Genomic DNA, 17,802 nt, shown 5'->3' with positions numbered 1-17,802 from the left:
ACATAACTTTTCCAATATCTTGTAATTTTTGTGTTTTTTACCCTCCCTATCCCTTATTACTAAGATTGACGTTTCAATTCTACTTGCAATATCCTCTTGTAAAGTTTAATTTGGGGTTTTTTAAATAAAAGTTACTTAGTTATAAGAATGTAATAAGTTTACATCAACTGCAGCTAAACCTAAAGATAAGAAATTGTCCTCTATCTTCGGTGGAAAAAAGGCATTTTTTTTATTTCTAAATTGTTCCATAAAAACGATATACAAAAAATGCGTATTGGAAGTGCGAGAGTATTGGTTGAGGATGTTGGGTATTACACCCAACACCTTCAATTATCATTCCAATTTTCCTGACTGACGTTGGCTAAAATCTTGGATGACGTTGAGAGTTTAAGGGGTTATTTTGGATGACGATGAGATTGTTAGGTGTTGCATTACATGACGTTGAATGCTGATATTGAAAAGAAGTTGATTAGCTAAATAAAATTTAAAAAATTTTAGAAAAATCACTTGAGAAGAATAAAGTTTACTTTTTTCGGGTCTTTTTCATTTAAAGATTTTCGTTCCATTAACCTTTTCCTGTTATTTTTATGAAATCTAATAACTTTAAAAGTTCTATCCTAGATTGGAACGCCTTTTCAACTTATGGGTAAAATGATGACTACACAAAGTAAAGCTCACTTTTTAATTTTATCATTTGTTTTATGAACAAAATGCGTAATATTAGGAGGTTGACAACGAAAGTTTAGATATTTTAAGGCAAAAAAAGGTTACTTCTTTTAAAATCAAAAAGTAAAATTTAATTAGTAAATTACAAAAACTCAGGACTTTTCATTCTGGCAATAGATTCAGGTTATTACTACTTGCTTACAAATTATTTACTCTGCACATTTTGTCGGAATGTATAGAGCAAATAATTTACCATATCGTGTAAATGCTACAGGTTTAATGTAAACTCTGAACAAGTGTCTGAATAAAGAAAAGCATGAGGCTTTTCCTTTTTTTTCCAATTCTAATCTCTTGAATATACAAACTTTTTGAAATTAGTGAAATAAATCAGGTAAAAGATGAAATAAACCAGGTGAGCACAATTTCACAATGAAATTTAATTTTCATTGTTTTTCAAGGAAATGTAAATAAAACAAGGAGAGTAATGCTGATATCCAATTAACTCTTGTAAAAAGATCCAAAAAAACAACTTTTTTTCTGACAGACTGAGTATATATCTGGCTCCCTCCTATTCAATGGGGGAAGGGGGGAAAAGGGTTTGGTGCTACACCATGCCAACAACATTGACCAGGGTTTTATGTTATCAAACAAAGACTTTCTCGTACTTCGCAAAAAAAAAATTAAAATCGTTGCAAAAACTGTGAAACAATTTAGTCGTTTAAAACCCAAAGATTTACGTAATTTGGAATTTGTGATTTTTCTTTTAAAACCACGAAAATTTTTCGTAGTTTTTTTTAATCACGAAGATTATTTCGTAGTTTGATAAATTTTACATTTTCAAGAGATTCGTAATGTTACGAAGGCGTATGATTTTTAAGATTTACCCCAGCACACATTTGGTTGTTACGAAATGAAAACTCCTGACTTCTGAATAACTTAGATATTAACAAATGTTTAAATGATTTGTGTAGTGAAGATTTAATTAAGTAATTAACCGATAACTCGAAATTTAAAGTAATCAGTATTTCCTGTAAATTAAAGTTACGTTTATGAAAGTGAATAATAAAACGATGGCCTCAATTTAGATTTTAATATTTATTTAATAATTGTATTAAGTCATAGTAAGATAAAAAAATGGCAAAAAAATAACCAACTTGCTTTAAAAAGCAAGTTGGTTATTTTTTTGCATGCAAGAAAAAGTTCATCTGTTTTAAATTTCAAAAAATCTGCCGGAAAATAGGCGGAACATAATCAATTTGTTTTCTCTTTGTAAAATTTTCTTCCTTGGACTATTTATCCACTGTAAATAAATAATAAGCTTTTTTCACAATGGTGATGCCAATGGTGAACCTTTAATTTATTTCAAATAAACAAGAAAAAGATATATTAATTTTATGACGACAATTTTTAGCGGGTACAACTGCTTTCTTAATGAAGATATGAGCTTTAAGACATGTGGATCTTAGAAGTTTAGAAGAAACTTTTATTTTAAAGTTGGAAAAATGTAATGCTCACGAAAAATCCAAAGTAAATGAATTTTAAATTTTACACTTTTCAGGCTGGTTCGGAAATTTTTCTAACATCAATAATCATTTTAAAAAGAAAAATCATTTTTACTTAGCGCTTTTAAAGATGTTGGGACAAATTTTAAACTATCGCAACACTGATTACTGTTTTGTAAACACCTCCTTCATTTATTTTATCGCTTGGTAGGACAGAAAAAAATAACTGCGCAGACACCTCTTGTTTCCATAGAAAGGATTGTCTTGAAAACCTAAAGATGACGGTTATCAACGTTTAAAAAAAATCTATCGTCATAAATGTTTTATTGCGTCATTAAATAGAGTAAACCCGATCGAAGAGATTGTGTTTCAAGTCGAAATGACATTTTGTCAAACGTTGTAAACGCAAATAAAACAGTTAATATTGCGAAAAAGCCAGAATAAAGATTTCAAAACTTTGTGGGGCTTCTTTTTCATTTACCACCCTTAAAGCTTTTTTTTGTTTTATCAAAAAAAATTTTTGTATCTAAACGATGAATGCTCACAAATTTTAGCTTCGAAGCTCACTTAGAGCTGTATTTAAACTAAAGCACGTTTTTTAGAGATATTTTATTACCAGGAAGAAAAAACTGCTCATAGCTCTTTTAATGGTTAGAAAGACCATCACATAACCACAAAACAACGACCAATAATTGTTAGATTTTACGTTGTATATCAAGATTTTCTTCAACTTCTAAATCAAATGTATTCAATGCTATTTATTTATATGAATAACATTGAATGTAAACTTTAATACCTATATTACATTAGCTTGTCAATATTAACGTAAAGCTTAAAAACTAAACTTAATTGATATTTTAAAATAAGATATCAATTCGGTTTTCATATGAGAAAAGTTCGTTTTTTAAAAGTAAAATGCTATTTGATTGCTTCAAAAATCTAGTTTTTAAATGGTAATCTGACAGAAGATTAACATGAAATAAAACAAATGTTACCAGCATAATGAACTGCTACAAAGTGATCAAAAATAATGGTGATAATACTACTACATGGTTAGCTACTACCTAACAATTCTTTTCTAAAAAACTACTTTAAAACCATAAGAAATTATAATAAGTCAGCACTATAGATCAAATGTGATTTAAGTAATTTCCGATTTGATATATATTTCATTGGCAATTTAAAATAAACAATATATACAAAATTTAAATGCAGTGTAGATCATGACCAAAGCATTAAATCTACAACTACATTTGATTTACATTAAACCTAAGAAATTGACAAATAAATCAACCTTATATAGCATAAATAAAATAATCCCTTATATATATATATGAAGAAATTTATCAAAAGATGGTAGTTTTAACTTAAAGCTCAGAAAAAGTAAAAATTTCAAGATGACACCCAATAAAAATTAAACAAAAAACAATTATTAATTGCAAACTTTGAGAGATGCGGAAAGCATTCTTCTAAAAAAATAAAAAAAAAAAATTAACTGCATGCATCATAATAAATCTTGCTAATAATACTGATACTTTTTGCAAATCTTGACTATTTATAATTTTTAATGGTGGCATTGGAGTTTTGTTAGACAATAGCAGCAACAAATATATAAATGTAAGTCATTTACTACATAAAAATATTATACATATACATTTATAGTATATGTATGCAGAATAGATGTTTACATTGCATAATAGACTACACATGTATATATACTTATATTGCAACAGATATATATATATATATATATATATATATATATATATATATATATATATATATATATATATATATATATATATATATATAATATAAGAAAGAGAAGGAAACATACACAGAGCATTCAAAAGAACTATAAAAATTGCATTTGATTCACAGATATTTGAACTTTTTATGGATTATGATTAACACATTCTCAAAACATTACATTAAATCTTGATTGGATGACAATGAAAAATAAAATAGAAATATCATATGCTACACAAAAATAGGATCTTAATAATTTCAATAAGTTGTTTTAGTTACAAATTAACACAATTTACAAATTACAAGAACAATGACCTCATCAAAGTTAAAAAACAAAAATCAAAAGATATGACACATCTCTGGAGAAAATGAATTACATATTATATTTACAAGTCTGGAAAAGTCCTTAAAAACAGCACACTTCCCTACAATCTGTTGCTAACTATAAAGACTTGGAAAAGACAAGATTATTAGTTGTTGTTTTTTTAAAAATAATATAATTATTGCCAATAAAAGTGCTTTAAAAAAATGCAAACTTGAACTTTATTAAAATTTCTGACAAAATTTCTATCAAGCTAATAATATTCGAGGTATCTGAGAAAATTCAAACAATAAAATATACAGGAAAGACCATGAAGGAATATTATTCAACATGGGGCAAAAGTAGACACTGATGCCGACTCAATTATGTTAGATCTTGGAATCTCTGAATGACAATGTTGGTTTGTAAAGTTAAATGATGGTTCAGTATTTGGCGTTAGTGATGAAGTATCATGTAATGGTATATCACAAATTGAACCATCCTCCCCAATTCTATATGATACATCATGAGGATCTATCCATATTGTGAACTCTTTAGGCAGCATTTGTTCAAGATCTGTTTGAGTTAAGCCACTCATATCTGCTGCTATTATTATGCTTGGGTCAATAAACTTTGCATTTATACGAATACATCTAAATGCAGAACCTTGAAAAGGCTTCTCAGGGTGCCAGTGTCTTTCATATTTTGTTTGTAAAAGTTTTTCTAGAGAATTTGAAAAATTCTCTAATTTTGTGTTTGGTACACGATGATTCCAGGATAAGATCTTCGTAAGGAACTGAACGGCTGATTTGACTTCTTTTAGCATAACTAATGTCTCATTCAAATAAAATACCACCAAATAATTTGAATGTAAACCCAAACTGCAGTCTTAAACACAACTCTCAGAATAAATAGTTTTAAACTTAAATTATAGTACCATAAATTAACTATCTAACAATAAGAAGTTGCAGTAGAAAGCCGTTCTTGTTTTGATGCGGTGGACAAAGAATGTTTTTTTGTTTTATTCATCATTTGCTCATAGCAGCTGTTTAGATCAGAGATAACGAACAAAAATGATTAGATCAAATCATTTATGAGCGTCTAAAAAAGAAAAAATCTCTTTCGTTAATTTAAAATATTATCTCCCATATAGCAAACCACTCTATAATGTTATTGATAAAAGTTTGACGTTATTCCCTTTAACTAAAAAATAAGCCAATCAGAAGATAGTTAGTGGAAACCCAAAAACATTGTTCAACACAGAGGTTTTCAAAGAGATTAAACAAAAACAGTTTTTCTAGATCTAGCTAAAGCAAGTTTCTATAATTTTAAGCTTTAATAGGGTTTATTTTGCTCAAAATCTTGTTTTTTTTTTCAAAGCGTTTTTTTTTGTTACATAAATATTTTAAAAAGTTTTTGCAAATTAAAATGTTTTCCAACGTTTTGAATAGGATATATTTTTGCGATTGAGTGACTCATAAGATTATTCAAGGTCCTCTTTTTCTCAACGCACTTTGAATTTTTTTTTTAACCTTTACTTAAGTGATGTTTGATAGGGATAAGTTTTTGATAATATTTTTAAAAGTTCACTTGATTGCAATTAATATTCCTTCCGTTAATTGGATTGTTGTTTATAAAAATGTATAAACACGAAACGGAGTGTCTAGCAAACTGCTAAGAGACTTGAAATGACTTTGAGTTTATTATATTTCAGATGAAACACTTCATTTATCACTTTTTTTTTTTTTCATTTTGGAAAATTTTGTTTTCTTCAGCTTTCAAAACACAAAGAACTATTTTGCCTTGAAAGGACAACTTTATTTTTGATTTTAAAGCAGGAAAAAATGCGGCGAAAATTTTTAATAACGAACAATTTTTCTTCAACAAATCAGGATGTTTTCATAGGGGTGCGTCGCATATTAATGTTACGCAATAATTTAGAAATTTTATGAAGATGATCACTAAAAGCATTTATGAAAAATTGCTAAAACTAACAAAATTTATATCAATTTTATGGTGCAATGCGATAGCGCTATTTTGCATCAGGCAGATTTTTAAAACATATGAGGGAAATTTTAGCTATTTCAAAGCAACTTAGAAAACATTTGTTAAAACATTTGCTTTAATAGTAAAATTGTAGCAACAAAGTCAATTTGCTCCGCAATTCTTTATTTGTTATATACAATAATCCTCTGATTAGAAAAGTTAAAGTTTTTTTAGTTTCAATTTAGATTTATGTTGATTGTAGTTTAAAAACCGATCTTCTTCTAATTTCAGAACTCTTCTGTGCCTTAAATATGTAGAATGTTTCAGCGGAGACACAACACCTTCTTCGCTGTTATTTTATTTAAATAATCGACGTTATGTTTTTAAAATACAAAGAGAATACAACTAATTGTTAATAATTAAGGAAAATCATACAATAATCGGTTTCAGCAAGTAAATTGTTGTTGATTATCTGGTAGCTAAAAATAAACTCAAGAGTGAGAATAGGATTAACACTCGAATAACTATCGATTAATTCCTTAACAGTTTGTGTAACTTATGTCGTAAAAAGTTAATCTTGTTACTAGACTATTCGTGCAACCTTCGATAAACTTGTTTGTTATTAAGCTAACAAAATTATTAAGCTATCTTACGTCTTTTTTCCTACTAATAGCTGTATACACGACTGCGTAAGTATAATAAGATAAATTCATTTCAATTTATTAGTTTCGACATTTGGGATTTGGCAAGGGGGGGCGAAGGGTGAGGGGGAAGCATTTTGATCCCTAAACCGCCCCGTGAATGCAATTTTTAAATGCTAAAGTCGCCCTTGATCCACAGCGTGGTTGGGGCGTTTAAACCACAGGTACTTATTACCATTATCGCTCCGCATTTGAGAGATTAAAAACTTTTTAAAAATGTATTTTATTTATACATTCATATATTACATAAAAGGTATTTTTATGCTAACGTGCACTCACCTTAAATAAACTGTCATCCCAATTCCTCAACCCACTCCTCTCTGGAGCCGATTAAATCAGGGAAATATCAAATCCGCGACGGGGAAAATAACACTTATCCTAAACTCTTTTTATGGAAACAGGATCGGGGAAGATATCCGCAAATTCGGTTCTAAATGCCATCCCTAACCTTAGTCTGCAATATTATAGTGGTATAAACTGTTTTTATTTATATCATTGAACTAATCTATTTCTAATATTTAACAACCAAACAAAAAAAAAGTGTTTCTTCTTAAATTAAATTTAACTTCAAAAAGAAAAGGTAAATTTTTATAATACATATACTGATTTTTATTTAAATTTTGTTGTTGTTGATAAATACAATGTGTTCATCGCTCATTATGGTCAGGCTTGATTAAAAAAACAAAAATATTCAAAATTTGCTAATGTTATTTTCTTAAAAACAATTTATAAAAATCAGTTTTTACAAGCTTTTCCTACAAATTGATAAATTTCCTTTTTGTTAATTTTTTAAAAAAACGTTTTAATAGGCAAGTAAAGAAATGTTTAGTACAAAAAAATAATGAAAAGAAAAACTTGTTACCTTAAAAGTTATAAAAAGTTTATCAATGATTCAAATGTATTAGAGACATTAAAATATTTGTCATTAAATATAAACTTACTTTGGTTATAATAAATAATAGTGCAAACTATTATCAAATAAGTAAAATTTTATGTCATATGCACTTAAATTGCAGTAAAAAACTCATTACTTTAGTTAATAATTTTAAAATTTTTTTCACTGGAATGGAAGTTTTAATTAATTTTTTTTAGACCATGGAACCAAGGACTGAGAACATCATTAGTCAAGGAGAGTCATACAGAGGTATGAAAAAAATAAAAAACTTGACGTTGGAATTTTGGTGTTTTTTCTTTCTAATATCTGACCATAGTATCGCTGAAAAACTCTGACCATAGTATTTGCTTTCGAAACTTGGTTTTTTGTTTCAATTTCCTCGTTTATAAAATTTTCTTTCCTATTGCTTATGACATTTGAAAACCGCACTGGGTAAGAATGTAAAACTTTGGTTGGTTAATACTACGATTTACGAAGTAAAATCGTATAAAATCATGCAGTCAAGCACCACATATTTAAATATTTTTTATGAAAGCGCTTAAGAAGCACATTTTAATGGATTTTGAATAAAAGTAAATAACTAAATTAGTAAAGTTAGTAAAACATTTAAATTTTAAATTTCGAAAAGTGTTTAGATTTCCTCTTTTTTCTCCATTATGTTTATCAATAATCTTATTTACATCAAAATTATCATTATTCTTATTAGTACTTCGTTATAATTATTCTTCCTATTAACTAATTCTTATTGTTTAGTTCTTGTTAATCACATTTAGTATGCAAAATTGCTCAAGAAAATGACAGTTCGCTTCAATAGTTAGTCTAACAGATGATAATTCATTTTAGAAAGTAATTTGGTGTAACGTTTTTCTTCATTGCTGCGGAACTAAAATATGTCACAATTCGGGAGTTTATTTCTTTTATCAGATTTTTTTGTTTTTCTTGTCAAAATAAAACTTTTGATAGTGCACCAAGTAAACATAAAAAAAATATTCTTTACGAAAACTGAGTTCCCACGAGAATTAAAAGAAAAACAAAAGGTTTAAAAATATATTAAAATGTTGGTTTGTAAAAAAAAGCTGAATGAGAGAATATAGAATCCAGAAAAGTTGTTGAAATGGGCAGATTAGAGTATAATCTTGGTAATAAAATGCACATAAAGCCGCCATATTGAAACTGCAAAATCCTATTTATCTAAGAGGAAGTAAATCAATTATTAGGTGTCCCAAGTTTTTTGAACTAGTAGTAACCTTTCTTGGTGAGTTTCCTTCGAGAGGATTGAGCAAGTTGACACATAATGCGAGATGGATGGTTAAAGCTATTTGCAGCTTTTAAATAGATTTAGCTGTCGATCTATGAACAGTTTTGTCTTAGAAAACTAGAAGAAAAAAGATTCCATAACATCTGTGTTTTGATTGTTCAAGTATGTTACGGGGTGGTTTACGCACCGGTGAGCTCTCCAACGAATGACCTATTTCTGATAAGGCTTTTAGTTGATTCAAAACGAAAAATCTGATGCCGTCGAAAATAGTTTTTACAAAGTTTATAAAAAGAAAATAAACTTTCACAAAGACACCTTTGGTAACTTCGTTTTTTTCAGATTCTTGGGTTTCTTAAAGAGGATCCCTTGTCAACCTACAGGTTATTAATTTGGACAGTTTGGACAGAGGATTTGCCCTCATCGATCAATACAATACTACCATTAAAAATGATAAAACTCAAAAGAAATATTTTCATCAGCTGGAAAGGGATCATTGATGTAATTTTCCAGACTACAAAAAGGACATGCTGCCAAGAAATACCGAATTTGACTAACATATTGCAAACTTTAAAACTATCGCAATCTTTAAATATTGATCAAACATGCTCAAATATTTTCTGTGTTGTTTTTTTATTCAATGGAACCACAACTTATAGGGTAAATAATGTTATTTTGAACCAGCCCAACTGTGAACCATATATTTATAGTACTTAATTTTTGGGATTTTAAAATAAATATTTAAAAAAAAACAATACAAATATGAATCCATTTTAATTCAAAGCAGTTATCAAGATGCCTAATTTTTAAATAAAAGTCACATCCAATTTAAATAAAAATCACATCCAATTAAAAGGAAAAATTGGTTTCACTGCTTAAATTTTTTTACCTTTTACCTCTGTTAATTACTGAGTAATAAGATTTCTATTTTTTCTGTCAGTGTTTCTCCAGGAATTGAATACCAATAAAGCATTTCATAGGACACACATACTTGATCAAAACTTTCATCTAACAAAAAGTTATCTTCTTTAAAAGAGGTAGACACCTCTACCAAAACTTCATATACATCTTTCACAATAAATTTAAAACAACGCTTTAAGGATGATGAGTAGGCTATAACACCATATCCAATAAGTGATTTATATTTATTAGGGGACTGAAACTTCATAAACTTCCAGTTATGTTTTTGACACAAGTGAGTAATATGACTTGCTATTGAACTGCAAATATTCTGGTCAATAACATAATCAAGCAATGCAATATCAAAAGGTAGCTGGACAGTAGTAAAATCTGAAAAGTTTATCTTCATTTCATTCTGTGTTATAGAAATTAGCATTCTTGGTTTTGCGACTTGATAAAAAAATGCTATACTAGCCAGTGTGTATAAACCTTTATCTGACACACTCCAATGAACAATAAGTTTTGGTTCAGTTAAACTAATATTTTTCTTTGTAAAATAATTTTTCAATCTGCTTACCCATACATGATGCTTTGCAGCATCCATGAATTCTGTTAATATACTGTTTCTTATTGAAAGTGGTTTACAGTTCAATAAATTGTTAAAAACAGAACTATTGGTTTGCTTTTGGGAGTTTTCATGAGTATTCAAATTTAATATGTAATTCTTGTATTGCAACTGATACAATTCTAATCTTAGATTATCAGCAGATGTGCTAGAATAATTACTAACTTTACCACAAGTCAAAGAACCACGATTTAAACTAACAGTGATTATAACATCTTGTATTGCACACTGAATTTTTTCATTTAGCACTTCTACCCCTGGAAATGGAAATTTAAATGCATCGCTTGCTAGATTGAAAAATATTTCTTTGTTGAAAAGATATTCTTGACCTTTAACCAAATGTTGCTTCCATATTGGAGTTGTGTTTTTCAAAATTTCAGACAAAAAAGGTGAGCTAGTTTCAGAAACAATATTAAACTTACTATCAACAATTTTTATATGTATAGATGAGTCCTGAAGAATATCAGGACTAACAGTTACACTAAACATTTTATCAAACTCATGATGCAATTTTTCTTGATTGTCCATTTTTACTTCAACAAAACCAGGATGCCAAAATTTTGAACCTGATGTTTTTAGACTGATATCACTAATGATCTGAGTTCCAACTTTTTTTACACGCCAGTGTTGTCGCAATTTCATTAGTTGTGAGTAATATTCCATTTCCTCTTCATGGTCTAAATCTATAACTTGCTTTTGGGTATTTTCTTTGTGAAGCATAGAAGCTCCTTTAGAAATTAATTCACCTGCTCTTGCAAGAAACTTTCTTTTGTCTAACATCTGAACAGTTGGCTTTGGGATTTCTACATTTTGAGAAACACGATCAAGTACCAAATATTTCTTAAAACTAATACATTGGAGAACGTCATACAACACACAGATTTCAGAAAGAGATATTCTTAGTTTCGAATGTATTTTCTCCCATGGCCATTTTTGTTTTTCATTGTTTTTATCATCTTCGTCTAACTTATCTAAATCATCGTCTATCTCAGGAAGTTGCCCTTCAAAGAAATCAATTCTCTCTGCATTGTGCGTTAGCTCCTCAGACAAAGTTAGAGGCTTTACATATTTTTCTTCTCCGAACCTACTTATTTCTTCTACTTCTTGTTCGAGAAGTCTTTCTACGCTAATCTTTAAATTTGACATGATTATATCAATTATAAATATGTCAATTTTTTAAATATAATCATGAAGCAGGAAACCTAAATCCAGTATCAAACTCCATTAAAATATCCAAAACTAGTACAACAGCGTGCTAATGTTGCAATAAAGTGGAGAAATGTCGCTCACTGCCATCGCAGCGCCAATTAATTAAAGTAAAAAATAAGTTTTACGCGGTATTTCCGTTCTTAGAAATTTTGAGAACTTATAATACCCCATTCACACCAAAAAAACCGAGTTTTAATCAGGGCTGTGGAGTCCTCAAGTGTACTAAGGCGGGAAACAAGGTTTTTTTCAGCGAAAACTGCATTTATGCTTTAGTTGATATTTCGTTCAAAAGCCAAAAAAAAAAGCAACATATTTGGTATCGTTGGAAAGGTTTTTCAATGCACTTTTTGATGAAATTAAAATATATATTTTATAAGCAACCTCCAGGACAGAGTTGGGGTTAGAATAAAGCCAATATTTTCTGCAAAACATGTTCGCGCACAAAGGCTAGGGCTCATTTTTGCCTAAATTAAACTTCAGAAAATCGGTTGAGCTTTGATACATATAACCACATCGTGACAAAGTTTTTCAAGTTACCATACAACTCACAAATTAAAAAAAAAACCAATTTTTTCTGTTTTACAATAAGAAAACTTTGCTTTTTTTATAACAAACGCTAAAGTGAAAAGGTTTGTCACGTACTTTATGAGAACATTTTGCAATCGTATTCACTAAAAAGTAAAAAAAATTTATAAATAAATTATGGTTCGGTTGCGCCAAAGACAAATGTAATAAAAATGAGTCTCGGTTGTATTTTACTCGGTTATATTTCCTTAATATTCTTGGCTGTAGTTTTCGGTAAATTTATTACATAAGTTATCTTACGCATCATTCGCAACAATACTGTTTTTTAAAAATTGCTTATATATACAAAAGAAATTATTGACGCCAAATACGGTTTGCATTATCTTAAATTATAAAGTTCTCGGTACCAAAGCTTACCGCGGTATGCATAAGTTATTAACGAAACAACCAATCGAATTTAACTAAAGCTATCGGCTTTTTTTTTTTTTAGAAAAAAACTGGTTTCCCGCCTTAGTACACTTGAGTCGGTAAGCTGCTGTTCCGACTCCGACTCCGACTCCTTGATTTTATCATGGACCGACTCCGACTCCGACTCCGACTCCGACTCCTTCATAAGTATCCAATTTGTAACAACAAATAGTTGTTTGTTTTACTACAGTTATTTGTTTGTAACAACAAATAACTGTAGTAAAATGTTAACATTGGCTATTTCATCACTATGATACAAATAATCCAACCACTTAGTGCTTTAAACAGTATTTATAAGAAAACAATTTCTGAACAAACAACTTTTCTGAACTCTTGTTATGCAATAAACTCTTATGCAGTCGCTAATAACATTATGAATTTGTCAAAATCTTGTTTGAAATATTGTCAGTTGGACAATATTTCAAACATGAAAGAACTTGTTCTTCTTTAAGCTCATATTCTTTAAGAATCTTTTCTACTAAGACCTGGAGAAATTCGCTGGTGTGATTAGTTTTGGCGTCTTTTACTACCAATGTCTTGGTAACTGCTTTATTTTTTTCAAAAAAGAATTAAACATTGATTGCAAAATAGTTCACTCTGTTAAGAAACACAAAGCGTCCCTTGAGACATTCATTAAGTTCTTCTTTTTGTTTAACAGCTTCTTCAATCGCTAATTTTCTAATAATCTCTCTCTCTCTCCAGAGAAACAAAGTTAATTGAATACTTACAGTCTTTCTGTTTGTGGAGCAACTCTTTGGTGCTTGGTGGTGGCACGCCTAGCTTTCTACTAAGAATGTGTAGCACAGTGCCAGACAATTTAAGTCGGGAGTTAGGGGATCATGAAGTTATATAGTTTAAGGGAAGGTAGAGGAGAGCGCAAGTGAGGTGATATATGATTCTCAGTGATAAGCAGCAAAATACCCTATTGCTTATCACTGTTTTAAAGGCCTAAAAATAACATGTCAAACTCGTTGTCCTCCAGTTGTTGCAAACTACAATTCCCATTGTGTCTGGATATCCTACAGCTTTCAGACCATCCTGGGACTTGTAGTTTTGTAACAACTATAAAATCCTTATGAAAATTATGAAACTTTGAAAGATTTTTTTTAAACCGGAGTCGGAGTCGGTACAATTTTTCCGACTCCGACTCCAACTCCGACTCCAGCCAAAATGAGCTCCGACTCCGACTCCACGACTCCGACTCCGACTCCACAGCCCTGGTTTTAGTAACACTTGCTTTTAAAACGGTGTTTTATTTAGCTACAGCTTTTTTTTAACTCTTTTATTTGAAACAAGGTTTTAAAAAGCAGTGTGAACAGAAAAAATGCGTCACAAGTTTAAATAACCACGATTAAAACAAGTTTTTTTTTTGGTGTGAATGGGGTATAAGAGATATTACTGTATATTTTAAGTTTAAAAACGTCTCCGAGCAACGGCCATTAAATAACAGCCTGCACATAACCATAAGTAACATAAATTTATTCTTATTGCCTCATCTTGTAAAATGAACAGCTAATAAAATAAAATTAAAAGGACTTTTTTGTAACAACGATGTAAATGAAAAATAAAAGATCTTCGAAATATTTGAATAATACATAATCGGTATTATTCTTTGATCACCATCCCATCAACTTATAACTTTTGAGTCATATGCTCTTTTCAAATGAAACATGCACCAAAATGTACGGTAAAGAAAATTTTATACACAGTATTATTCTATTTCACACACATTGCCATTTCATTCAATCGTGGTCTGCAAAAGCCAAATAATGGATTTTTAACTGTCCCATTTTATTGCAAAAAATGTTCGTAATCTGCGGTATCTAAATAAATTTTAGAAAGTTAGTTGGAGATGTACCATAGTACCTTTCATTATCCATAAATACTTGGTTATGTGATACGTGAAGTTTAGAAATAGAAAGTTTTTTTTTTAGTTCATCGAAAACTTTGATTTTTTAGTGTGTAGTTTTTGCAGACCACGATTCTATTGCGCCATTACGGTCTTACCAAGAAACGAAGTCAATTAACAACAGTTTTGCGGTATGAAGTCTGTTTTTTGGGGTAAAAAAACTATTTTTGAATTTCCTGACCACAACTGCAATAATTAATAAGTAAATGTAAAATCTACCACATTCACTCTCCGAAGATAAGTAAGAGTTAATTTTTGGTTGTACATCTGGAGATTTAAACAAAGACAGAGTCTCGGTGAACAAATTTTTTGTTTATTCATTTTTTAGACAACTGTGAAATGGTAGGATTAAAAGATAGTAAGAGATAAATTAAAAAGTTATTTCGCATGCTCCGCTGAGTTTCATTTTGCTCTCTCTTGCTACTTTCCAACTCATTATGTCTAATCTATAGTTCACGTTTAAACAACGCTCAAAAAACAGTTTGCACAAATAGAGGCTTGATAGTCATAAACTGTAATTTTTGAATTTCTTCTAGTTTTGGATGACGTTTTTTAAATCATACATTTTCAACGGTTTTGCTTTGCATATGTAATAACTGTTCGATGCTAGGTTGTTTCAGACATTGCCTTCCACCGTAGTTTAAAAAAATTTTTTCCTTAATACAAAAAATCGTTTATACCATTAGGTTTTTCTTGAATAGCTCCTGTTTTCCTCTTCGTCAATGTACATTTCTCTTTTAAAACAAATTTTAGTGGTCTACAGAATCTTGAGAAGGAAGGAACTGAATTTTGCCATACAATAATGGTATCGTTTTCATCGTCGTGCAGTTGCAACTAACTTCTAGACGCTAATTGTTTGTAGTTACTCTGTACCGAACTCCCATCTAGGCCTTTTTCACGGCTGCAAAAAGTGTCTGTGCATTGAAATTTGATGTTCAAAATCTTTCTTCTCCATCAACGAGATTTTTATTACCCCAACTCGGATTTTGCTGATTGACACTTATCCTGATCATTTCGCGATCACAAAGTTTGTTGAAATCGCGAAATGACTATGCTGGATTCAAACCTTTTGAGAAATGATAGACCATAAAATGCAGTTTCTTTATCTGAAAGGAGACAATCATTGTTATGAAAAAAACATAAAAAACGCCACTTTTTGAAAAAAAAATGTCGCAATAAAATACCACAATAGTTAAGCACCGATCTAATATTTGTTTGAGAATTGACTACTCTTCTTCCTCGAGAGGAAGATAGGAAATTGATATAACACAAAATTATCTCATTCTAAGAACAATATTTAGTAAGTATGTGTGACCACGAACTTGAAAACAAACATGGCTGCAAAATAATTGTTTTTACTTACATGACGGTGCAGATTGACATATACAGTTGTTTAAATGCTGAAAAGCATTAAAAAGAATGAGTACTAAAGAAAAATCATGTATAAAGGATCAAAAGAAATTGAATGAAACAAATTATAAAAAAGATGAGCTTGATTATGTGTTTGAAAAGTTAATGGTCAGTCCGATACAAAATCATAAGCGTGTTCAAAACGAATTAAGGTATAAGAAATTATTTATAAGCCACATAATATATAAATATTGTATAACCATGAAAAAAAATTTTCTTTTTTTATTCATAATGATAATTATGAGTAAGTATAAATTAAACTTTAGCGAAGTAGCCTTTTTTAGATAATTAGATTTCAAATAATTTAACTAAGTTGATTCAAGTACAAAAAAGAATCAATGCATACAAAACCACTAAGCACTGTATAAATTTATGTTGATAATACTCTCTCTTTATTATTTAATAAAAACAAAATTATTCAAAGTTCTCTTGATTTTAGATCTGGGGAAATCTCCAGAAGTTTTAAAAGAAAAAAAGAGAAAAGGAAAGAGAAGCGTCTATTGCATCGCCCTAAACTTGTTCTTTCAGAACTATATGATGATAATGAATCAAGTAAATTGAAAGAACACCACAGTGATGAGCTAAAAATTGATAAAGCCTTTCTTTTTTCTGAACAAATAGAAAACAGTAAAAAAAAAAAGAATAATAATAACTGGAGTTGCAGCACTCAATTCCTGAAAAATAGTTTTCTAAAAAATCAAGCAGTGGAGGATTCAAATCCTGAGGAATTAGCATCTTACTTTGAACAACTTTTGTATATACCAAAACCAATGTCTTACATGGCTGAAATGATGTATGCTTGACAATTATTGTTTGAAATTTTGCTATTGATAAGAGATACTTTTGCTTGGGAGATAAGAAGAAAATGTAAATGTTTTTTGCAGTTAAGTTTTTCTGGTATTTATAAGTTTTGTATTTATGCCTTTAAAAGTTCTTCCTATATCTTACAGTTGTTAACAAGAAATATATAGCCTGGCTTAAAAGATTTTATTGTGTTAAAACAGTAAGGAAAATATACTTAAAAAAAGATCATGCCAAGAAAATAATTCGATTAGCACTTAAAAAAAGTGATAGCAAGACACCCATATAAACTAATGCAGAAAACTGTTGCAAAAATCTCCTTTGAAAGTGGAAATAAAACATATTTTAACCAGTTTATGTATACAAGTAAAAGAATTCAGTGTTTTTGCAATTTAGTCTCATTAAAGTTACACTTTAATGCACTTTAAAGTTACTCTTTAGTAGGACTAAGCTTGCAAAAAAATTCTTCAAATCATGAAGTTTTAACAACAAATGTTTTTTAACATTTTGAAAATGTGTTTCTTGTAAAAGTAATAAATTTATTCAAAAAATATTTTAAAAAAAAGCTCTCTTATAAATCTTTATAATTATTAATTTATAGTTCTTGGGCTTAACAATGATTTTATTATGTGCTTTGAAATTGTTAATGATGAAAACCAAGTTTTTGTCATAAACAAATTAATTGTTAGCACAAATATTAGATGTTTAGTGATGTTAGTTAATAATATCATTAGGTATAAATAGCCAAGTAATAATTAATTACACTAAAAGAAGTTTTTTTAAAAAATGTTATTATTCAGTATTTAAAATATATAAGAATACCTTAAAAACTATTAGCAAAACCTAACAACCTATCAAACCTGATGACAAATATTTTAATGCAAAACCAAACAAATTGTA

The 17,802-nt window shown here is 29.2% G+C and overlaps 3 protein-coding genes across 3 annotated transcripts; 1 reads left to right on the top strand and 2 right to left on the bottom strand.

The window, feature by feature from the left end:
• Positions 1-4,154: 4,154 nt before the first annotated feature.
• On the bottom strand, positions 4,155-5,248 carry LOC145187799 (protein BTG2-like). Its single transcript, XM_080064279.2, has one exon. The coding sequence runs from the start codon at positions 5,042-5,044 to the stop codon at positions 4,565-4,567; it is 480 nt and encodes a 159-aa protein (XP_079920405.2). The 5' UTR covers positions 5,045-5,248; the 3' UTR covers positions 4,155-4,564.
• Positions 5,249-9,816: 4,568 nt separating this feature from the next.
• LOC145190168 (mediator of RNA polymerase II transcription subunit 17-like) lies at positions 9,817-11,908 on the bottom strand. Its single transcript, XM_080066958.2, has one exon. The coding sequence runs from the start codon at positions 11,724-11,726 to the stop codon at positions 9,957-9,959; it is 1,770 nt and encodes a 589-aa protein (XP_079923084.2). The 5' UTR covers positions 11,727-11,908; the 3' UTR covers positions 9,817-9,956.
• Positions 11,909-15,978: 4,070 nt separating this feature from the next.
• On the top strand, positions 15,979-17,084 carry LOC145186933 (uncharacterized). The gene is made up of 2 exons (XM_080063238.2): positions 15,979-16,253; positions 16,541-17,084. Exons 1-2 carry the CDS (start codon positions 16,111-16,113, stop codon positions 16,902-16,904), a joined length of 507 nt encoding a protein of 168 aa, XP_079919364.2. The 5' UTR covers positions 15,979-16,110; the 3' UTR covers positions 16,905-17,084.
• The last annotated feature ends 718 nt before the right edge of the window (positions 17,085-17,802 follow it).

This window comes from Hydra viridissima, unplaced genomic scaffold (assembly GCF_058129835.1).
Source record: "Hydra viridissima isolate aposymbiotic clone 2 unplaced genomic scaffold, HvirCarnegie_v1 scaffold_2, whole genome shotgun sequence".
Lineage (NCBI taxonomy): Eukaryota > Metazoa > Cnidaria > Hydrozoa > Anthoathecata > Hydridae > Hydra > Hydra viridissima.
The sequence above is the reverse complement of the archived record's forward strand: the minus strand, read 5'-3'. Positions and strand labels throughout refer to the sequence as shown.